At 57.4% G+C, this 23870-nt stretch overlaps 1 protein-coding gene across 3 annotated transcripts in view; it reads left to right on the forward strand.

Annotated features, from left to right (window-relative positions):
- NACC2 (NACC family member 2) overlaps positions 1-23870 on the forward strand; it is a 69790-nt gene that overhangs the window by 30785 nt on the left and 15135 nt on the right. The window contains exons 1-3 of one of the 3 annotated variants that reach the window (XM_060013790.1): positions 7336-7458; positions 8764-9192; positions 9538-9712. In XM_060013790.1, the coding sequence (XP_059869773.1) occupies positions 8827-9192; positions 9538-9712 (541 nt within the window). In that variant the 5' untranslated portion in view covers positions 7336-7458; positions 8764-8826. Of the gene's footprint in view, positions 1-7335; positions 7459-8763; positions 9713-23870 lie in introns of those variants that run through there. The other 2 variants (XM_060013788.1, XM_060013789.1) reach the window with 2 other exon arrangements.

A 23870-nucleotide genomic window follows, 5' to 3' on the forward strand; every position in this document is an offset into this window, starting at 1 on the left:
CACCGCCCCAGCTGCACCTCAGCCCCCAGGGACCCTGAGGTCTGGTGTCAGTGCCGCCCACCAGGGCCCCGGATGCCCCTCTGGTGCCCCCCCGTGAGGGTTGGTGCTGTGTTGGGCTCTGAGTTGCCCGGAGCCTTCAGTTCTGTAGCCCCTCCTCTGTGTCTCCCCACAGACGGGGGGACTGGACCCGAGTGCAGAGCGAGGCCCACGCGGGCCTCTCCTGCCCGTGCAGGGCTGGAGCCCCCTCGGGGGTCAGGGGCCCACTGTCACGTCCAGTCCTGTCCCCACGCCCTTCAGGGGCCTGGCGCTCTGGCTGTGCCTCCTGCCTGCCAAATCCCATCCCCAGAGTCGGGCACTGCCTGGGGCTGGGGGCGCATCTGCTCTGATTCTCCTCTGCTGTGGACTCAGATCCCTCTGGAGAGCCGGTTAAATGTGGATACAGGGGAGCCCAGGAACTGGGCCCCTGGGTGGGGTGGGTGGCTGGGTGTCCCCCAGTGCGGAGGGTAAGGAGGCACGGTGGCAGGAGCCCCTCGGGAGAAGGTGGGACAGGCTGGCCGGCCCCAGGGGAGGAGCGGCGGGGTCCCTGAGGTGCCGCGGGCATATCCCCTGCCCCCACTTGTCTCTTTCTTTAGGGCCGCGGGGGTGAGGCTGGCTAGGGAGTGGCCTGGGACACTGCCGCCCAGCTCCCGGCCGGGGGGACCCTGGGCCGGCGCCCATCGGCAACCACCTTGGCGTGAGCTTGGAGGTGGGAGCTGGTGTGCCGTGACCCGTCTCAGCCTATGTGCCCCCCCCACCCCAGCAGCTGATTTGGTATTTCTGTGTCGTCTGATTTACGTTAGATTTTTAAGCATAATTAGAAATGCAGGGAGCTTTGTGTCTCACCTCGACTATTTATGGCACGATATGCAGATGAGGAGAGCTATGAATATTAAAGACGTGAGTGTGTGCAGAGGCGCCGTCGCTAATGAGCTGGGTGACCGGCCGGGCCTGGCACGCGCGCCCCCTCCACCTGCCGCCCGGGACCTGGCCGCCTCGAGGACCCCCGTCAGCCCTCGGAGGGGACAGCAAGGTGCTGTAGGGCCGAGGGGGGCGAGTCTGGCTCCAGGGGCCCAGCTGCCCGGCGCGGGCAGCCCCTGCTCTCAGTGCCGGCCCCCCAGTGCCCCCAGCCTGGGTGCAGGGCGGGGGAGACCCAGCTTCAGCCTCCGAGGGAGGAGTAGGGTGGCGTCTGCAGGCATGGGTCTGCCTTTTTAAGTTACTAGACGATGCCCGAGGGGCACACTCTTCAAGCTTACGGTATTTGAGTTATAAACACGGGCGAGAGAGATTGTGGGCTCTGTTCAAAACACTGCTTACTTCTTCCCAAGCCTTCTGGAACCATTTGATGGCTAATCCGTGGACGTGGTGGGTGCAGGGTGGGCGGGTGGGCTCATGGGGGCCGCTGCCCTCCCTCTGGGCCGGCCGCTCCTGTTTCTTTAGGTTCACGCCCTGTTTGTTTAGCTCCCGACCCCCTCTCCGCACGAAATATCTGAGCGGAGGGTCAGAGGCTGGCGTGGCGGTGGCAGGCAGTCATGCCTGGTGGGCGGTGGCATGTCGGAAGGAGCCCCAGCTGCAGTTTCCCCCCTGCCCATGGGATGAGCTGGGCCACCCAGACCCCCAGGCTGGACCCTCTTCAGAGCCCGCCGCATGGGCCACGTGCTGTGTGACGCAGGGCCCGCTGTCCCCTCTGGGAGGGCGTCCACCCAGCCCCCGCCCAGCCCCCGCGGTCCTGCGGCCAGTGGGGCTGATGGGGCCAGGCTGTGGGTGTGGCACCCAGGGCCCTGGGCCCTCGGGGGGCTGGAGGTGCTGTGTGGAGGGCCGGCAGGGAACTTAGGTGTGTGCTCTGTCTCTGAGGACCAGCCCTGCATCTGTGGCTCCCTCCAGGGCGGCAGGGGACGGAGTGATAAGCACATCTTTGAATTTGCAGATTCTCGCAGGCTGCCCTTCTCTGGTTGGGGAAAAAAAAAAAAAAGCTTCTAGGCAAACATTCGTTAGTGCAGTTAAAACCGGCTTTTATGCCTGATGCCGGTCCAGGCTGTGGTCTGGGTGGAGGCTGCCCAGGTGCCTGGCTGAACACCGGAGGCGTCTTGCCTCTGCCAGTCGGGCTGGGGCTCAGTGAGCTGGTGATGGGGGGGGGGCAGGGGTGTATTGGAGGTGTGGCCACAGCCCGGGACCGAGTGGCCCTGAGGTTTCGAAGGCCTGTGCGCCCCCTGCCCTGGGCACAGGGGACTCCAGGACAGCCAGGCGCAGAGGCTGAGGTGGAATTCTCACCTCTGCAGCAGAGTCCTGGAGGCCCGGGGCAAGTCCAGGCCTCAGCGTCCCTCTGCCCAGCAGGGTCAGTCCCCACCCTCTTGATGACCTCGGTTGCCCGGGATCATGGGTGTTGAAAGCAGGCAGCTGGGGAGGGTGGTGACTGGGTGCAGCCCAGGCCAGAGGCCTGGGCAGGAAGCTCATCCTCTGGGTACCTCAGCCTCCTGTTCTGCACCCACCTGGAGGGGGTGGGGCTGGGAGGCGAGCACACACGTCGGGACCGTGGGGAGGGGCTCCGAGCAGCTGAGACCCCACCCTGGAGCCCTGGTTCCCTGCCCGGGGCCTTCCATTAGCAGCCCGGCCCCCTGACAGCCCAGCCCTGCTTTGTGGTGTATTAAAAGTTTAATGCAGACCTGAGGCTCCAGCAGGCCGGTGCCTCGCCCAGCTTTCAGGGGGCCTGGCACGCCCGAGCCGAGCAGCCTTGCTTCAAACAGCCACCCGGACCTCCGAAGGGTCAACCCCCAGACGCTTCCCCCTTGCCCTTCGGAGGAGCAGAGCTCACAGCAGAGCCAGAGCACGAACGGGGGACTGCAGATGGGGGTGCCAGAGAGCCTGGTAACTGGAGCCTGCGCCGTAATCGTAATCGGAAAGCAAGGCCGTCGCTCTGATGGCTGCTGTCCAGAGTGACACCCCGTCCCGCCCACGCTCTCCTGACAGCCTCCGCGGGGCAGCCTGGGCGGTATTCCTGATGCCCCGACGCGCCCACGTGTGTTCACGCTGACTCAGTAACCTGCCCACCTCCCCGCAGGACACGGCCCTGCCTAAAAGGCAGCTCCGGAGCGCCCTGCCTTTTAGGAGGTGGCCTTGCTGCCGGGCCGGCTTCTCCCGAGGTCCCGAGATGGCAGGGCTTGGCGGCCGGGCAGCGGGTCTGCCACGGGGATGGGCCCCCGGCTGGGGGCTAGGTGCTGGGGGTGAGAGGGGCTCCTTTCTCTGCTGCCGGAATGTTCCCTGGCGCACCTGCCCCCTTCTTCCCCTGCGGTGTGTGTTTAATGGCTGTGCGTTTGCCGAGGTCCAGTCCGCTTATTAGGTTGGTGAAATTAAATCCTGCAAAATAATTTAATTTAATTTAATTTAGTTTAATTTGTCTCGCCTCCTCTTCCCCCGCTGGTGGTGCTTCTGCAGAAGTTAAACGCCGCGCCCCTGCCGTAGCAGGCCCCTGAGGATCTGGGGTGCGTGGGGAGGCTGGACTCTGACGCCCCCTGGCCCCTGTGTGCATGCGTGTCTGCAGCTCTGGGGGCTCATAGCCCCACATCCTTCTCTCGGCCACCTGCGGGTGCGTGGCCCGCCGGGGGCTGGGAGGCATCCTGGTGGACAGCCCATAATCCCAGCCGTTCCCAAGGGAGGGTCCACAGAGAAGAGACCCCCCCATCCCCTTCTTCCTGGGGAGGTCTAGAGTCTGTGTGGAACGGGCCTCTCCCCTGAGGCTAGCACAGCTGCAGGGGCTGGACTCTGGCTTTGTTATGTCCCAAAGTGGGTTCCATTCTGAAGGGCATTATGAGGGGGAGGGTTCCGTGGTGCCGTGGCTTTGAGGACGGCCGGGATGAACAAAGATGGGATCTCGGACGTTCCTCCCGGCTCTTCAGGACCTTCCGTGAGTGGACGGCACAGGGGTCTTGCTGTGGAGGGAAACAGAAGAGGTGGTGCTGCTTGGGTAGCAGGGGTGGGGAAACAGAGGCACAGAGGGGGAAGGAGGTCGTGTGGGGCTGGGCAGGGAGGCCAGCTCAGGCCCCGGCCCCTCTCCTCTCCGGCCACCGCGCTAGGATCGGCCCTCGGCACGTCCTGCTTTCACAGTCCTGGGTGTGTAAGTCAAGCCTTTATTTTATTCTTTTCTCCTAAAGTTCAGCTTTGTTCTCGCTCCGGCCGAGGCTTCTAAGAAAGCAACCTGAAACCAGCTCGTGCTGGGCTGTCCTGGGCTGGGCCGTGGGGCGGCGGCCTCACCCGCACAGGTGGCTTGAGGACACGGCAACAACAGGGCTGGTTGTCCCCATCCCCGGGGCCAGACGGCTCCGTCACCTTCCAGGGGGGGATGGTCCCCTCTCCGGGTGAACGGTCTGGCCGCAGCCCCGGGGGCAGGCCCACGAAGCACGGACGGGGCCTAGGCGGGCGCCGGTCTCTAGCCGTGTGCGTCTCTAGCCGAGCGCTTTCCTAATAACATCGTCTGCCTCGACCCCGTGGTCACCATCGGAGGGCGAATGTGACCCCCCTCCCAGGCGGGCATCCCAGACGTGGAGTCCTCTGCTGGAGGCCATAGGACCTGCACTTGAGGTGGCTGACGCCGGGCCCGGCATGTGGGGTGGTACCCAGCGGAACCCAGGAGCCGCTCTCGGAAGGGTCGGCTCCGCAGACCTCGCTGGCCCCCGCTCTCAGTTCAGAAGCTGGCTGCTCCCTGCCCAGCCCTGGGCAGTTGGGACCCTCTGGGGGCCGGTGCGCACCGCACCCTTGCAGCTTCCGCCCACCCCAGCCAGGCTTGCTCACCCCCTCCCCTCTCACGGCACGAGAGCCCCCAGCTGGCTCAGGAGGCCCCACCTCACTCTCTGGGAGGCTCCCGGTGGTGGGTGCGGGGGCCCCGTGGCGGCCCTCCCCACTGTGCTGTGTGTCCCTGGGCCGCACAGCCCCTCTCTTGCGGCCCTCCCTGGCTGTGCCCAGCATTGGGTGAAACGCCCGTCAGGCATCGGACAGACTCTCCCAGCCTCAGCAAGCTCCCGCGTGGCACCTGGGGGACTTCCCTGCGGAGCTGGCAATGAAACAGGGGCCTGAAGGTGGTCGCTCTCCTCCACCCAGGGAGGGCCTGGGTGCAGCACAGCGGAGGGGAGAGCTCGTGGAGGGCGGTGGAAGGCTGGGTGTCCTGCACCCAGGCCAGGGTTGGCCCCTGCCCTTCCCTACCCATCACGGGCCCCACTGTCCTTGGGCCTCTGAGTGTCCCTCTGTTTCTCCACACTGGCTCCGTGTGTGCCCAGTCTGCCCCCCTTTGTGGCTGGGCAGGCACATGGGGCTGTGCCCGCACACGCACACCCCACCCCCCGAGGCCCCAGTCCCTCATCTTGGAGCTAGTGGGCTTCTCCTGGGCCCCAGGAAAGGGGGACCACCAGGATGACACAGCCCAGTCTGGGGGGCCTGGCAAGGCTACCCAGTGGGGGTGAGGGGAGGTGTGCAGACCCGGGCGTCCACGTGGACCCGAGAGTGCGGTGCGTAAGGGCCCTCGGTCCGTCACCTGGTGGCCGAGGCCAAGCCAGGATGTGAATCCTGGTGGTGCTGAGATGATGGCCGCCCCACCTGGGCCTCGAGCCGGAGGAAGGCCGGCCAAGCCCCGCTCTCTCTCCCCACACAGCCCCCGGGTCCCCAGAGCGCCGAGCGGGGACCATTTCTGTTAGCGCTCCGCGTGCGGGCCTGTGTTGCCGTCACCCACCCCTCCAGTTGTCAGCAGCCCTGTGCAGGAGGCACCAAGCCGCCTCCGCTGGCCGCTGCTCGCTGGGCGGCTTCCCTACACCTGGACTTCTTCCGTCTCTCCATTCGCAGCATTTTATCTGGTCTCCGAAGCTGAGCCCACGGTGTGTGAACGGGGAGGCGCCAGATGGCTCTTTCTTTCTCTCCGGATGCCTCGGAAGGGACGGTGGGAGGGGTGCTGCCTGTAGCCCACCCCCCCACCCCCGCTTTGCCCCAGCATCACCTGATGGTGACGACGCTGGGCGCTGCAGGAGACAGACCTTCCTTGGCCATCTCCACTCTCAACCCTGCCCCTTCTTGCAGGCTGCCACAGTTGGTGGCAAGCAGGGAAACTGAGGCTGGGCAGGCCAGTGGTTTGCCCCAGGGCCCACGCTGTCCAGCAGGTGGGGGCTTGAGCCTAGAACGAGGTCCCACATCCTCTGCAGCCAAACAGGCAGTGTGCACAGCACGGCCGCCCCTGCCCAGGAGAGGTTCAGTAGACGGCAGACACTGTGGACCCCGCACCAATGGCCCGGCCACACGGGTAACCTGGGGGCGGTGCCTTGGCTGCCACCTCCCCGGGGCAGGTCCATCAGGGACCAGGGCGGGTCCTTCGGGGGCTCCTGGTCGCTGGCCACCACAGGCCTGGCCCCCGGTTGTAATCACAAAGTTGTACTTCTTTAAGAGAGCTGCCCCGGCTGGGGAGTGGGGGTACAGGGTGATTACCTGGGGTTTTGGGGCCGGACTAGCTGGGCCTGCCGCTCTGGGACCCCAAGAAGGGGGGAAGGCGGGCACTGGGGCCTGCAGGGCGCCGGGGGAAGGGGAGCTGGGTCTCTTCCTCCCTGGCCCCTTGCTCTCACCTCTCTCTGCCTCATTTTCTCATCTCCCTTCTTTTCCTCCCCTGCTCACCCAGCTCCTGCCCTGTCTGCCCCGACCCCCTGGCCTCCCTGCCCCCCTCGCCGGCCCCCACCCGGCACCCCCCCCCCCCCCCCCCCCCCCCCCCCCCGCCTGCACTGCAGGAGTTAGGCCGCTCTGCCAGCCCTGCAGACTGTTTGGCATAGTTTAAATGCTTTGACACTCGGGCTGTACTGGATGGCAGGGTGGTAGTTTACTGGGTAATTCATATGCAGAACCGCACTATACGTTTCCAGGCCGTCTCGGTTGCCGCGGCACCACGAGCGTCTCTCCGCGCACAGTACAGTATTGCTGCCATCTTTGTTTGCATTTGCAGTGAGTCATCAAAAGTCTGTCTTGTACCAACACCCGGAGCCGTGCATTCCTCTGGCACCAACACTCCACTGTTTTTAAAGCCGGGGCTGGGAGCTGGCATTACTTCGGCTCCCAAATCAAAGGCGGCTATTCATTCCCGAGAGCTGCCTGAATGTCCGTCTGCATCCGGCCTCTTCATTTAGATGCTGTGCGCTGCCCCGGAGAGCCGGGCTGGGTGCAGCTGAGCTGCGGCCCGGCCCAGCCGAGACTCTCTGTCCCCCTCCTCCCCCCACCCTCCTCCTCTTCCCCCCTCCCCCCTCCTCCCCCCGCAGCTCCTCTCGCCCTCCCCACCCCAAGGGCTCCCGCTCCGTTTGCTGCATTCCCGGAGCAGCTGGCGGCTGCGGGCGGCCGGTGTGCGGGCGAGCCTGCCCCTGCCAGGCTGAGCGGGCAGTGCCGGGGCCACGGCGGCAGCGGCCAAAGGTAGGTCTCCCCTGCCGCCGGTGCCACCGGCCAGGCCGGCAACTTCTCCGCAGCGGGGGCGCTGCGGGCCCTCCCCCCACCCCGAGCGGCCGCCCACCTGCTCAACTCCTGTCGGCGGCCGGGCCGGCGCTCCGCCCTCCTCTCGCCGGCCGCCCGGCGCCTCTGCGGCCGCCCGCACTTTCCTCCCGCGGGACCGAGCGGCCCTTTGTACGGGCGCCGGCTGCGCGGAGTTGGGCCGGCGCCTTCTCCGGCCCGTCCGTCCCGGCCCCGCTTCTCTGAGTCGGACACCAGCTCCACAGCGCGGGAGCCCCATCCCCAGACCCCGCGGGCCGGCAGCATCCCGACCACGGCCAATCCCTTGCTCGGCCCTCCCCTGTCTCCCCACGACCCCTTTAGTCACCTGGGCTGGGAGCGAGCCAGCAGGGATCGGCCGGCATCGGGAGCTGGGGGGCCGGGAGGGCGCGCAGGTGGGGCTGCGACAGGGTCCCAACTCCTGGGCTGGCAGCCGGGTCCCCGAGGCAGCTCGGGCTGGGGGAGCCGGGCGCGGCTCGGAGCACCTCTGGCCCGAGGTCTCCTTTGCCTGGAGGGCGAGCAGAGGCGGCGGAGAGGCTGAGTTCTCCCAGCTTCAGCTCACTTCCCTGGGCAACCACTCCTGCCCGCCTCTCCCGAGGGCCGAAGGGGCGGCTTCTCAGCCGGCGGGGCAGAATGCCCCCCCTGGCGGGCCCTCTGCACGGCTGCTCTAGGGAAAACGGGAAAAGCAAACCGAAAGCAAAGCCTCCGAGAAGCCGCCCGCCACGAGACCCCCGCCACACACACCGCGGTGCCCTGCCTCTCGCTCCGGGTTCGGGTCCCTCCCAGGGGACAGGCGGCAAGGGGCTCCTTTGCTGCTAACTTTTTCCTGGGAGAAGAGTTATGCAGACGCGGGCCTGCCGCCCTCGCCCCTCCAGTGCTGTGGGTGGACCGCCCCGTCCCGTCCTCCCGTCCTCCCGTCTGTCCGCCGCCCGCAGGCCTGTTCTCGTCTTCTGCCAGGACAGGGGGCCCCCACACCCCCACCCCGTCTGGAAACCCAGCTGGGGCTTCTAGTATCCTGGGCGGCACTGACGGCCCTGCCAGGGTCCCACCATCGGCCGGGTCTGCGGCGAGACCTGGTCTGGCTCGTGGCGGCTGGAGGGTCTGGGGGTGCCCCGCAGGGGGGCCTGGGCACTGTGGCAGAGCAGGGTGGTGCGGGGCCCAGCCCTGCCAGTGGGCCGCTGGACGTCCGGAGCCCGACCCTGACGGCGGCGCCCCACGCCCTCTCTCCCGCAGATGCGCCCCGCTCGGCCGCTCCCGCACTGAGAGTCTGAGGCCCGCCCGCCGCCCCCGCCCGCCATGTCGCAGATGCTGCACATCGAGATCCCCAACTTCGGGAACACCGTGCTCGGCTGCCTCAACGAGCAGCGTCTGCTGGGCCTCTACTGCGATGTGTCCATTGTGGTCAAGGGCCAGGCCTTCAAGGCCCATCGGGCCGTCCTGGCCGCCAGCAGCCTCTACTTCCGCGACCTGTTCAGCGGCAACAGCAAGAGCGCCTTCGAGCTGCCGGGCACCGTGCCGCCCGCCTGCTTCCAGCAGATCCTGTCCTTCTGCTACACGGGCAGGCTGACCATGGCAGCCAGCGAGCAGCTCGTGGTCATGTACACGGCCGGCTTCCTGCAGATCCAGCACATCGTGGAGCGCGGCACGGACCTCATGTTCAAGGTGAGCTCGCCCCACTGCGACTCGCAGACCGCTATGATCGAGGACGCCAGCTCCGAGCCCCAGAGCCCCTGCAACCAGCTGCAGCCAGTCACCGCCGCGCCCCCCTACGTCGTGTCCCCCTCCGTGCCCATCCCGCTGCTGACCCGCGTCAAGCACGAAGCCGTGGAGCTGCCGCTGGCCGCGGGCCCAGGCCTGGCCCCCAAGCGCCCGCTGGAGACGGGGGCCCGGGACGGCGCGGCAGCGGCGACGGGCCCCGCGGTGGCGGCAGGCACGGCCCCCCTCAAGCTGCCCCGGGTCTCCTACTACGGGGTGCCCAGCCTGGCCACCCTCATCCCCAGCATCCAGCAGGCGCAGTACTCCCAGGGGGAGCGGACCAGCCCGGGGGCCAGCAGCCTGCCCACCACCGACAGCCCCACCTCCTACCACAACGAAGAGGATGACGAGGATGACGAGGCCTACGACACCATGGTGGAGGAGCAGTACGGCCACATGTACGTCAAGGCCGCGGGCAGCTACGCAGGTAATCCCCACCCGCCACCTCGGCCGCCTGCCTGCCGGCACGGTGGACCTCCCAGCACCTCCTGTGTGGGCACCGAGGCCAACCTGGCCTTACCCCGGGCCCCTCACAGCCTGGCAGGGAGACGGACACGTCCGGGGGCACTGTGCTGCAGGTGTACAGGGACAGTTCCCTGTACAGCCCAGACTGGACGAGCTGGCAGGAGCTGACACCCGAGGCAGGAGCAGGACCCAGGTCCGTCTTGCAGGGCCTTAGCTAGGGACTCTAAACTCATCCTGGGTGAGATGAGAGGCCACGGGAAAGTTCAGCCGCAGCGTAGCGTGTGGGACAGAGCCCTGGCTTTCACCCGACTGATGAAGAGACTGAGGGCCTCAGTGGACCAGGGACCTGCCTGAGGGCTCACAGGGCAGTGTGTGACCCAGACTCGTCACTCACCTGCTTGAGGCCTCAGCGTCCCTGTGGCTGAGGTGCCTGCCCCAGCAGGCCCATCTTCGCTGCCTTTGACCTCAGCCCTTTCCCCACCCATGTGCTCTTGCCTTCCCTCTGACTCAGGGAGGCCAGAGAGTCCCTTGGGCCCCTCCCAGTCGCGGCCGTCTCCCTGGGGCTAGCACCAAGTGGCCGGCCAGAGAGTGCCTCTTGAACTGAACGTGCTGCCCCCCAACTTATTCTGGGGGGAACTCCCGCATTTGGGATCTATAAGCCCAACACGCACTGATTTGCGATGCCTGGTGTTGCCTGTAAACTGCATCACAGTCGCCAGAGATGGTTCAGCATTTGCTGCGTGAAGGGTCCCGTAGTTGAGGCCCCAGGTCAGGTGTCCTCTTGCCTTCTGTGTTCCCCGAAAACTGGCTGTGTGCCTGGGCCGGCTGCCTGTCCTGATTTGCATGCGGGGCCCGTGTCCGGTGACTGGCCCGGATGCACGCTGCCAGGGGGAAGTGGCATCCCAGAGCTGGGGCCCCAAAGTGCAGTTTGGGGACTCTTTCCGCCCCTGAGACCCACCACGTCCTTGCGCCCCGATGGGGCCGACGCTGCCCCTCCTCTCCCTCCCCCTTCCACTCCTCCGCCTCCAGGCGGGCACTGGTCTGTCAGTCCTGGGGGGCAGGAGCGGAGGGAGCCTGGTGCACTGGCCAGCTCGGGCCGTTGGGACAGCCGATCCCCATGTGGCACTGGGCGGCTGGGTTTCGGTCTCTGGTCTGGCCAACGTGGGCCCTTCTCAGGGTCCCTCTCAGAGCTGCGGGGGAGGCACTGCCCCGGGCAGCCCCCCCAGGGGCCCTGGGCCTTGGTTTTCCCAGGGCTCATGACTTTATCTGAATGTGTTTTGTCATATTTGTATGAGTTGCGCAGGGTACTGGCACACAGACCACCTCCGTCTGGACTGGGTGTCTTCCTCTTAGTGGTAGCGGGGAGGGCTTGGTGTTCCTGACACCAAGAAACCCACAAGCTCTGGTGTGGGTTAGGCCGGGCCGGGACCCCGGGAACCACCCGTGTGCAGCTTCCTCTGCCTGACCCCGCCATCTCCCTGACAGCCCCCAGGGGGTAGAAAGATCCGTTGGCACCCAGACTGGGCCAGAGGGAGCTGGGGTGGCTCCCAAGCCCCTCCCCCAGGAAAACAGGCTACACGGGCTCAGGGCAAACCCTGCAGGACCGCCCACACCCCCCCCCCCCAATGCCAGCCGCTGGGCAGGGCTCAATGGAGGGGTCAGGACAGAATCGGCTGAGGGCCCAGGGGCGGGGCTGCCCAACGGTGGTCCCTGGTGGTGCAGTGCCGAACCAGGAGAGGAGCCTAGTTCACGTGTCACCCCAGGGTCCTCCCTGTACGGCCCCCTTCCCGCCAGTGTGGCCTCGGGCCTTGGTGTGTACGAGACGGTGAGAGACACCACAGGTGTTGGAATTGCTAGGTGTGGGTGCAGGGCGGTAGCCCGTCTGAGGACACCTGCCCCTCTGGCTGCATGAGCCTGGACCCCCTCCTCACCTGCACCCTTGGATTTTCCAAGGAGCCAAGGGAGGTGGCCGTGGACAGCGTGGGGTGTGGCTTGGGAGACCGAGCTGCCCCACTGCCTTGTCTGGGCTTCCTCACCAGCCCCTCCCGCACTGAGACCAGCTGCTGGGTCCTACTGGGGCCGGGCACGGGTCAGCCAAGGCCTGTGAGCCCCTCATCCCACATCCCTGGGAGCGTTGGAGGTGGGACGGGGTGGAGGGAAGCTGCGAGACTGGGGGCGGTGGCCTGGGAGCCTGTCTCCAACAGGACTTGGGAGGCTCCGGTCTGGGTTTTCTCCTCCCTGAGCCCGTAAGTGGGGCAGGGAGGGGGTGTGTGATTTCTTGGTTAAAATCTAGGTTATCGGCAGTGACGTCGCTGGCATCACTGGGCACCTGGCACGCTGGGAAGAGGGTTGGGGGGAGGGTCCGTGGGGGCCGGGCAGGCAGAGAGGGGCCCGTCCCCAAAGGCTGGCTGCCCCTTGGGCGCTGGCTTCCCGTAACCCGGGCTCCCTCTGTGCTGGCCTGGCCTGGCCAGGGGGCATCCTCACACCCCGCGTGGGCAGCCGAATAGCCAGGTGCCCCGTGCCGGGGCCTGGGCAGGGGTTGGGCAGGGCTCTCGAGCTGGTGGAATCCGGAAGGTTCTAAGGTGAACTGGCGCATAAGGGTTCTCAGGAGTCCCTTCTCCTTTCGCTTTCCCCACCTGCCAAGGGAGGGGGTGGCCTGAGTGGCCCTCAGGGGTCTTCTCTCCAGCACGCCGTGTGCAGGAAAGCGAAGGGCGCAGCGCCCTGCACTGGAGACCCCCTCCCCACCCCCATCCCCGGGAAGGGCTGTTAGCAGCTCCCACGTGATGGGCTTCCTGTGGGAAATCGAGGAATTGAATGTTACAGATGAGCGGATGGGCTCTGGACCCCTCCCCCCAGCAGCCCCCGCGTGGTTTCCCGTGTCCGTGCTGTGTGTTCCTCCATTCTGTCCAAGTCCTGTGTCATCGTCCGTTCGTGGAGATGCCGTGGTTGATTTATCCACTTCCCTGTTGGAGGATATTGGGTGGTTCCTAATTGGTTAGGTTAGGAGAGGTGCCACTGGGAAGGCCCTAACCATGATGGGGCCGATCAGACCCACCCCACGTCGCAGTGGGCTCAGCCCCCCACCCCGGGGCTCAGGGCAGCTCGCGCTTCAGCTCCGCGGGGCCCAGAGCCGGCGGGCATCTCTCTGCACATCAGCCTCTAGCCGAGAGTGGGGCAGGAGCCAGGGGCGGCCCCGTCAAGGCAGCACAGGTCTGGGGGGCTTGGTTTTGGTTCCGGGGGTGGGCAGGGCACAGAGGGCACCCCCGCGCCGTGAGGGGCCCGCTCGCATGGTCTCTACTTGTTCACTCTCTTTGGGCACACCTGTACCCACAGGCTGTGAGCAGTGGTGGCCAGGATGGGCGTAGTCCCTGCCCTTGCCTGCTGTGGACACAGAGAGACACCAGACTGGACCCTGACGTGGTGTTTCATCGTGGCGGGGGGCCACTGTCAGGGCAGGCTGCCCCGGGAGTGAGGCTGAGGGGTGCGGGGATGAGACGACAGAGGGCATGGAGGGGAGGTTCCCACGCCAACCCGGGCCCCCTCCCCTGGTCTCTGCGGTTCCGACCCCCTTCTGGCCTCCAGGCCCACCCCCCTCACTGGGCAGATGTTGAATCCCGCAGGCGGATGTGCTCCCTATGGGCTTCTGAGCCACAGGCCCGCCTAGGTGTTTACGCACCAGCCCCGAGCCTCCACCTTCACCCTTTCCCAGGAGGGGACCGCCGCGGGGTGCCCTGCTGGTGGGCAGTGAGCTGGTGGCCCTGTGTGGCCCTGCTCTCCCTTCCCCTCCGGGTCTGCCCGCTGCCCCACGCCTGGACGTGGGACGGACCCTGGTGGTGCGCGGGAGGGGGTCCTGGCACGCGGCACCATGTCTGTTCCCGGGTTCCGCCGCTCTGAGCAGAGGCTGCAGGTGGCCGCTGCACGCCGGAGGATAGAGCCCCGCCCCGGGCCAGGCCTTCCCAGCACGGCCTGTGAGGTCAGCGCGGCTGCTGTCCCATCTTACGGGGGGCGGGCCCAGCCTGCAGCGTCCCCCCTCCGCACGGCAGGGCGTCCCTCCAGCAGAGCCTCTGGGCAGCCGGGTTGGCGGCTGCTCCCACCCACAGCTCAGAGCTCACGAGCTGTCGCTTGGGGGTCCCACAGAGAGGGAGCAGTCAGGATGGGTTCTGCAAGCCCCACTCCCCGCCACCCACACTGCCTCCTGCCCTGGGCCAGGCGCGTCCTCACCGTTAGAGCCCAGCGCAACCCCTGGCCTGCCTACAGTGGTGCCCAGGTGGGGGCGGCCTGCCCAGGCTCGGGGGGTTCCCGCTCTTTTAAGGCAGCATCCTGGCAGCTCAGGCCAGGCGAAGGAGGTGCCAACACCAATGTGTCTGTCCCACTGTATACCCCGGAGGCTGCCCTGAGGGCTGGCCGGGCACCCCAGGCACCATCCGGGGCTCATCCCTGAGGGCCTCCAGGCGCGGCCCCCTGGCTCCCTGGCCTCAGCTTCCATGCAGTGTCACGTTTAACCCTCACACCCCCAAACACCCTGAGAGTTCTTCTTAAACCAGTTTTATTGAGGTGTAACTTACATACCTCGGTGACACGGGCGTGAAGTCACCCATTTGAGATGGGGGCGAGGCGCCAGTAGCACCGTCAGATGGAGGGCGTGTCCGTCACCCTGGAGGCCCTTGCGCCCCTTTGCTGGCATCCCCTCCCCCACCCCCAGCCGCGGGCAGCCTCGGATCCGCTTTCTGTCCTCTGGGTACTTTTGTCCGTCACGTAAACAGAGTGAGGCTGTCTGCACTCTGGTCCGGCTGTCTCGTCAGCAGAATGAGTTTGAGACTTGCCTGTGCTGGGTGGGCAGTCCCACCTTTTTCTCCCCGTCTTTTTTATTTATTAAAGTGTTTACACACAATAAAATGTGCCAGTTTCAAGTGTACAGGTGATGAGTTTGGCCATTGTAATCAGTCAAGTACCACGGTCAAGATACACAACAATTTACTTCCCTCAGATGTTTCCCCGCGTCCTCCCCACCCCATCCCACCACCGCAGCCCCCGTTGCTCTCCATCACTATCATTTTTCCTTAAGTGGGATCACACAGAACGGAGTCTTCTATGTTTGACGTTTTTCATTTACTGTATCTTGAGATCGATTCATCCGTGTGGTCTGAGTGTGGGTCCTTGGTCCTTGTGGTGTTCTCCCATGCCGTGGACATGCCACCAGTGGCAGTCGTGTGTGGCCGCTATCATCGGGCTGCTGTGAACATCCACGTACACGTGGGACTGCTTTTTTGTTCATCTACTGAAATTATGATGTGGGTTTTCTCCTTAATTTTACTGATGTGGTGTATTGCATCAGTTAATTTTTTTTTTTTTTTTTTTTTTTGCGGTACGCGGGCCTCTCACTGTCGTGGCCTCTCCCGTGGCGGAGCACAGGCTCTGGACGCGCAGGCTCAGCGGCCATGGCTCACGGGCCCAGCCGCTCCGCGGCATGTGGGACCTTCCCGAACCGGGGCACGAACCCGCGTCCCCTGCATCGGCAGGCGGACTCTCAACCGCTGCGCCACCAGGGAAGCCCATCATCAGTTAATTTTTAAATGTTGTACCACCCTTGAACTCCTGGGATAAGTCCCACTTGGTCATTATGTTTTATTGTTTTATATATTGCTGAATTCAATTCGCTAATGTTTTCTTAAGGAATTTTGCATCTAGTTCATGAAGGTTAATTATCCGTAGTTTGCCTGTAGTATCTGTGTCTGGTTTTGTAGGAGGATATGCTAACCTTATGTCTCTTCTCCTTAATTTTCTGAAAGTTTGTGTAAGTTTGATGTTATTTCTTTCTTAAGCATTTGATAGAATTCATTCACCAGTGAAGCCACTTGGGCCTGCAGTTTTGTTGTTGTTTTTGTTCCTTATGGGAAGGTTTTCAATTATACATTCTGTTAGTTTAGATGTAGAACTGTTCAGATTTCTCTCACATCTTGTTCGAGCCATGGTAATTTGTGTCTTTCAAGGAATTTATCCATTTCTGATCTATGCAGGTATTAATATAGCCGTGCCAGCTCTCTTATGTTTACTATTTACCTGGTGTTGGCTGTTTTCACCCTTTTCCTGTTAACCTACCTGTGTCTTAAAGCTCAATTCTTATAGATAGCACATGATTGAGATCTGCTTTTTTATCCGGTCTGACCATCTTTTATTGGGAATCTTTCAACCATTTACATTTAGTGTAATTTTCAAGGGGGTTAGGTTCAGGTCTGTCATCTCACTATTAGTTTTTTATTAGTCATGTTTTCTTTTTTTCCTCTTTTCCACCACTTTCTGATTGAATTTTTCCAGAGTTTCTCTTTAGCTCTGCTGTTGACCCAGTGGTTAGACATCCCCCCCCACACCCCCACCATACTTTGGTCGTCTGGAGCTGACTCATGAATATTTGACTTATCCCATCAACCTTCTCAGGTATATCCCCCCCTCCTGTGGAACTCAGACTTTCAAAACTGTGTGTTTTCATTTCCCCGCTCCGGTCCTTAGTGAAATTGTTGTCACGTATTTTACTTCTTCGTAGGCTATAAGCCTTATGGTGATGTTATTGTTTTTACTTGAAACCGACAGTTGTCTTTTTTCCACTTGTAGTCACTTTTAAAATTTAAATAGAGTAGAATTTACTCTTTGGGGCAAGTTGTTCTCTGAGTTTAAACAAATGTATATAGTCATGTGATCACCTCCATAATCAAGATGCAGAGCCGTCACCTCCCACATTTTATCACCCCCCTGCGGCCCCTTTGTAGTCTTTTCTTCCTCTCTCCCAACTCCTGCGACCACTGGTCTGTTTTCTGTCTCATCAGTGGAATCACACAGCGTGTGGCCTTTTGGTTGAATGCATTTGAGGTCCATTCGTGTTGTGTGAGTTCATGGTTCTTTTTTTTTTTTTTTTGGACTGCTGAATAGTATTCCCACGATGGGTTTATCTAGTTGCCAGTCGAAGCACCTTTGGTTTACTTCTAGTTTTTAGTGGTGATGGATTGAGCTGCTGCAAACGTGGCGTCTAGGTTTTTGTGCACGCTTGAATTGTCAGTTCTTTTTGGTAAATTGGCCTAGGAATGAGATAGTGGGTCACATGGTAAGTGCATATTTAACTTTATAAGAAATTGCCCAAACTCTTGTCTAAAATAGTTCTGTCACTTTATATCGCCACCAGCAAAGCAGGAGAGTTCCTGTCATTCCATGATCTTGTCAGCACTTGGGTTTGTCTTTTTTTTAAAAGCCATTCTCATGGTCTATAGTGGTGTCACACTGCAGTGTTCATTTGTATTTCTCTAATGTCTAATGATGTGGAACACCCTTTGTGTATTTATTTGCCATCTGTATACCTGCTCTGGTCAAGTGCCTCTTCGAGTCTTTTGCCCTCTTTTTATTGGGTGGTTTGAATATTGAGTATTGTTGATATGGTGTGTTCCTTATACATTCTAGGTGTGAAAGTCCTGTGTTGGATATGTGACTCATAAACATATTCTACTAGACTGCAGTTGGTCTTTTCTTTCTCTTACTAGAGTCTTTCATAGACATTTTAACATTTTGATGAAGTTTATTTTTTAAATTTTTAAATCTTATTTTTGGCTGCGTCGGGTCTTAATTGTGGCACAAGGGCTCTTCTTTGCAGCAAGCAGGCTTCTCTCTAGTTGCGGCGTGCGGGCTCAGTAGTTGTGGTCCGCGGGCTTTGTTGCCCCACGGCATGTGGGATCTTAGTTCCCTGACCAGAGATCGAACCCACGTCCCCTGGGTTGGAAGGCGGATTCTTAACCACTGGACCGCCAGGGAAGTCCCCTGATGAAGTTTAAATGGTCAGTAATTTCTCTTACAGATGATGCTTTTGGTGGTATATTTGATTCTTTACCTAACAAGATTATAAGAATTCTTTCCCCTGTGTTTTCTTCTAGATGTCTTATGGCTTTGGGTTTGACATTTAGTCTGTGGCCCATTTTGAGTTAATTTTTGTATAAGGTGTGAGACATGGATCGAGGTTCTGATTTTTTTTCCACGTGGATGTCTAATTTTTTTTTAAGAAATTTAGAATATGAAAAAATGCCTATTATGTTTACCCACATATTTACCTCGTCCAGTTCCTCATACTTCGTATAGATTAGAGTTTCTACCTGGTGTTATTTTTCTTCTGCTTGAAGAATTTCCTTCAACCTAGTGATGGACTAGTAGTGGATTCTGAAAAATCACAAAGAGGTCTTTATATCACCTTTTAAAAAATCTGCCTTATTGAAGTATAGTTTATGTATAATACAATTAGTCAGTTTTCATTGTACAGTTGTCACCTTCATTCTTGAAGGGTGTTTTGCTGGATGTAGAATCCTAGGCTGACTGTTACCGTCTGCTTTCAGTAGACGTTCTCTTGTCTTCTGAAATGCATAGTTTTTCCTCGGGAAATCATAGTCATTCTTCTCTGAGTTTCTCTGTACGAGTTGTGTCTTTTCTTTTCAGGCAGCTTTTATTTCTGCTTACATTTTATTGAGCTTTTTGGACGTGTGCGTTTCTACCATTATTCCTTCAAATGTCTTGTGCCCCTCCCCCCACAACTCCAATTAAACATGTTTTTGTCCCTGAGGTCCCAGGCTCTGTTTATTTATTAGTTTTTAGCCTTTTTTTCTGTTTAGGCTTTAGATGGCGTCGTTTCCATTGCTGTTTCTTCATGGTTGCCGATCTTTTCTGCAGTTCCGTTTTGTTCTTATTTGTATGTTCCGTTTCTGCCCTCATTGAGTTCCTGCTTTTCCATTTTTTTTAAAGTTCTGATGGTATTTTCTAGCTGGTGTTAAAGCCTTTGCCTGCTAATGCTGTCCGCTTTGTTATTTCTCGGTGTGTTTCTACCCACTGATTTTTCTCCTCTTTGGGATCCCCTTTTTGTGGTTCTTCACGTATCTATTAATTTTGTAACAGGTGCTGGACATCGTGGATGTAGAGCACCAGCAGTCTTGTCCTGAGTCTCTCATAGTGGAGTTAAGTGGGATTGCCATAACGAGTAATGATTTTGAGTGTTTTTTCATACTCTCGACAGGTTATCTGTCTTCCTTTGTGAAGTGCCCATTTAAATCTTCTTTCCCACACTTGTAGAGTGAGTTGTCTGTCCTTTTCTCACAACTTTTCGTGAGCTTCTCTGTACTCCAAATAGACCTCTTCTGTCAGACAAGTGTCGTAAATATCTTCTCCCACTCTGCAACTTGCCATCTTCTTAATAGGATTTTGATGTAATAAGTGTATTAACTTCTTTCTCTTTATCAATAGCTATTATATCTTGTTTAAAGGAATCTTCCTTTACCTCCAGATCAGTGTAATGTTCTGTGTACCTTAAAGTTGTCTTTTTGATTTGAAATCATTTTAAATGTACAGAAGTGTTTCAAGACAAGCGCAAAGAACTCCTGTATACCTTTGCCTCAGACTCACTAGCTGGTAAGAATTTGCCACATTTTGCTTTGTCGTTCTTTTTCTTTTTTTAAGTATAGGTTTGTTTTTTTTTTCTCTGAACCATTTGAAGGCAAGTTGCAGATATTATGCTCTTTTACCCCAAAATACTGAGCATTGCTCACAAACGGGACATTCTCTTGCATAAACACAGGACAGTGTTCAAAACTCAGGAAATTTTTTTTGGCTGTGCTGGGTCTTCAGCTGCAGCACGTGGGATCTTCGTTGCGGTATGCGTGCAGGACCTAGCTCCCTGACCAGGGATCGCACCCGGGCCCCCTGCATTGGGAGCACGGAGTCTTACCCAGTGGACCACCAGGGAGGTCCCCAGGAAATTCAGTTTTGACCCAGCACTACTATATAATCAACGATGCTTAAATTTCCATGCTTAAATTCCTCCAGTTGTCTCAATATTGTCCTTTGTGGTCATGTGGGTTTTTCTGATCCAGTATTCAGTTCAGAATCACACGTTGCATTTCTGGTTTTTCTTTTATTCTGGAATAGATTCTCAGCCTTTATCCTTCATGAGACTTTCCTTTTGAAAGCACATGGGCTGGCTGTTTTGCAGAAGGTCCCTCTGTTTGGGTCTGCTGGGTTGGGTGCCTGGTGTGCGTTTCTGCTGGAATTCCACAGGAGCAATGCCGTGTCCTTCTCCAGCCACGACCCTGGTCTGGCTCAGTGTTGGTGCTGGCCCCTTAGGTCGTTTGGTCAAGGTGATCTCTGCCAGGTAGAGTCACTGTGAGAAGAGAAGGTGTGTCATTAGCCTTTCACCCAACGCTTTTAGTGTTTGTTGATGACTCTTGCCTGGATCGATCACTACTCTGATGGTTGCAAAGTGGTGATCAGAACTCCGTAACTCCTACATTTATTAGTTGGTGGTCTTTTGTAGGGAAGAGCTTCTCCAGACCCCCTACTTCTTTATTTTATTCCTTCACTTATTGTTGTTGTTTATTTGGTGTTAGTATAAAGTTACTTTTTTTTTTTTTTAAGTATTTTCATGTTGTCTTTTTCAGCAAAATATCCCAGGCTCATCTTATGCTTTCTGTTCCCCAGCCCTGGAGTCAGCTTTTTTCCCTCTGAGTGGGGAATGGTATTTAGGAACCAAGATCTGGGTGCTACGTTTGCTTATTGCTACTAGGGTGCTGTTTTTATACCCTTTTAGTAGTCAGAGCTAGGAATTTATATATTTAAAAATCACGAGTTTGTACTGGTATCTCCAAATTTAACTCAATGTCCTAGGCTTCTCCCAGCCTCCTCTCTTCCTTACGTCTGTTTTCCCTTCTAACAGTCAAGATTCAGACTCCCCTGCTTTGTTATTAAGGCTTTTCTCTCTGTAGTAAGTATATCTGGAATTGATTTTTTTTTAATGTGGTGTGATGTGGGGCTCAAGATTTACTTTTTTTTTTTTTTAAAGGGGATTTTTAAAATATTTTTGGCTGCATTGGGTCTTACGTTGCTGCGTGTGGGTTTCTTTAGTTGTGGCGAGCGGGGGCTCCTCTTCGTTGCGGTGCGTGGGCTTCTCATTGTGGTGGCTTCTCTTGTTGTGGAGCACGGGCTCCAGGCACGCGGGCTTCAGTAGTTGTGGCTCGTGGGCTTAGTTGCTTCGCGCATGTGGGATCTTCCTGGACCAGGGCTCGAACCCGTGTCCCCTGCATTGGCAGGTGGTGGATTATTATTATTTTTTTTTAATGAGACCTTTTATTTATTTGTTTGTTTATTTTTGGCTGCATTGGGTCTTCGTTGCTGTGCGCGGGCTTTCTCTAGTTGCAGTGAGTGTGGGCTACTCTTTGTTGTGGTGCGAGGGCTTCTGGTTGCAGTGGCTTCTCTCGATGCGGAGCATGGGCTCTAGGCTCATGGGCTTCAGTAGTTGTGGCGCATGGGCTTCAGTAGTTGTGGTGCACGGGCTTCAGTAGTTGTAGCGCACGGGCTTAGTCGCTCCGTGACATGTGGGATCTTCCTGGACCAGGGCTTGACCTGTGTCCCCTGCACTGGCAGGCAGATTCTCAACCACTGCGCCACCAGGGAAGCCCCAGCCTTTTCTTTAAATATTGAAATGGTCATATAGTTTTCCTCTTCTGCTCTGTTAATGTTATAAATTGCTTTTTCGAATATTAAAAAACCTTGTGTTTCTGGAATAAGCTCAACCTCGTTGTGATGTGGTATCCTTTTTACATCCCTCTGGGTTCAACTGCCTAATTTTTTTGCCCTTTTTGGGGGGGCTCTCTGGAGCTGTGACCACCCCCAGTCAGTGTTCATCTCCTAGAGGGAGGCCTCAGGTGGGTTGCCAGGTGTCCAGCAGTTGCTAAATTGAAGGAACCGCTCCCATCTGGCCGGACCCTGAGCGCGGAGCCCCTGCTTCTGCCGGGGGTGCCCCCCTGCCCACCACAGAGCTCCAGCCTAAACATTGGGAAACCTGTTGAATGCATACCCCCCACCCACACAAGGCACACACAGTGTGGGCGCCAGTGTAGGTACCCCAGACCCACATCAGAGGCGCGGGAGTTTGGACCCAGCGCCTGGGCCACCGGCTGCGTGGGACAAGCCCGTGCTTTTCATATTGCCTCATATTTTCTCTAGGATTTTTGCCACTATGTGGACGAGAGAGGGTGCCCTCTCATTTTCCTTTAAGGTAATCTCTCCCTTTTTCGCTAGCAAGGTTATCTGGCCTCATAAAATGATTCGACAATTATCACCCTTCCCCCCTTTTAAAAATGACCTGGAAGAGTTTGTATAACCTTAGTCCATTTCTTAAATATTTGAAGTAATGCCCAGGTGAAGCCACTTAGGCCTGGAGTGTTTTGCAGGACGGTGTTTATTAGATTCATGTCTTTATTAGGTCCAAGTTCAAATTTCTTTTTCTTGTGTCAGTGTTGGTAAGTTGTGTTTCTCTTCAAGCTTATAGGTTTCATCTAATTTTTAGATTTATTGGCATGAATCTACTACTTATATCCTCTTAAAATCTTCCTAATGTTTATCGAAGAAAGTGGCAGGCTGTGACTTGGGTCAGATCTGCCCCATGGCCTGTTTTGGTACAGCCCACAAACTAGCGATGCTGTTTATATTTTTAAAGTGGTGTGTAAAGGAGAAAAAGCAAAAACGAAGGACATTCAACAGAACCCAGCCTAAAAGACTGACGACCCTCTGGCCCTTTATGGTAGAAGTTTGCCAGCCCCTGTTCTGCAGACTCTGCTGTGTCACGTTAATATAATATTAACAGTTAATATTGTTAATTTGTGTCTTTTTGCCTCATTATCCTTCATTCAGTCTTGCTAGAGATTTTTCCAACATATTAGTCTTTTCAAAGAACCAGCTTTTGGCTTTTTCTCTCTTATGTGTACAGTTGACCTTGGAACTGCACGGGTCCACTTATACACAGATCTTTTGCAATAAATACAGTCCCTGTAAATAAATATGCATTTCTTTTTCACATTTCCGTTTTGATGTCTACTGCTGGGAACACGTATAATACCCACAGTGTTCATATCCTATAAGACAATATTGATGCAGGTACTGAGAGACAGGTGATTCGTCTTGTAAACAGACGATGTAAACTTAAGATATTCGGTGAATACAGTCTAGTACTGTAAATGTATTTTCTCTTCCTTATGATTTTCTTAACATTTTCTTTTCTCTAGCTGACTAAGAATACAGTACAAATACATACACAAAATGTGTGTGAACTGACTGCACATGTAAGGCTTCTTGTCAACAGTAAGCTATTAGTAGTTAAGTTTAGGGGGGAGACAGAAGTTATATGCAGCTTTTCGACTGCTCAGGGGGGTCGGGTCACCAACCCTCACATTGTCTAAGGGTCAACTGTACTTACATATATATATATTTTTTTAATTTCAATTTATTTCTGCTTCCTCTGAGTTAATCTGCTATTCTTTTTTTTTTTTTTTTTTTTTGCGGTACGCGGGCCTCTCACTGTTGTGGCCTCTCCCGTTGCGGAGCACAGGCTCCGGACGTGCAGGCTCAGCGGCCATGGCTCACGGGCCCAGCCGCTCCGCGGCATGCGGGATCCTCGCGGACCGGGGCACGAACCCGCGTCCCCTGCATCGGCAGGCGGACTCTCAACCACTGCGCCACCAGGGAAGCCCTAATCTGCTATTCTTTTCCTAGTTTTCTGATCGATTGATTTCTCCGCCTTTTGAAATATATGCACTTCAGGGCTGTCCACTTCCTGGTCCGCACAGCTTAATTCTACCCAACCCATTTTAATATGTCGTGTTTCCATCATCATTCAGTCAAACATATTTCCCAGTGCTTTCGTGATTTTTCTTTTCTTGACCCTTGGGTTATGTCCTGGTGTGTTGCTTAAATTTTCGAACATGTTTTGGATTTTCTGGTCATCTATTTGTTGTAATTTCTGAATTAAATTTCCTGTGGTCACTTCATTGCTCTGACGTCTTTTGAGACTCTGGGCCCCAGCAAATGTCCCATAGGCACTAGACAAAAACTATGGTGCACCAATAGTTAAATCAAATCTTGCATACTCTTTCAGATCTGTTTTTATCTTCTTATGTTGGCTCAAGAGATGGGGTGCTCAGATCTCCAGGGAGGCTTATAGGTTTGCCATTTCTCCTTTTAGTTCTGCCTGTTATTATGAAGTGTTGGTTTGGGTGCCTGTCAATTGCAGGCTTGTTTCATCTTCCTGGTGACCTGGTCCTCTTACCATC

Source organism: Delphinus delphis, chromosome 6, assembly GCF_949987515.2.
Source record: "Delphinus delphis chromosome 6, mDelDel1.2, whole genome shotgun sequence".
In the NCBI taxonomy this organism is placed as follows: domain Eukaryota; kingdom Metazoa; phylum Chordata; class Mammalia; order Artiodactyla; family Delphinidae; genus Delphinus; species Delphinus delphis.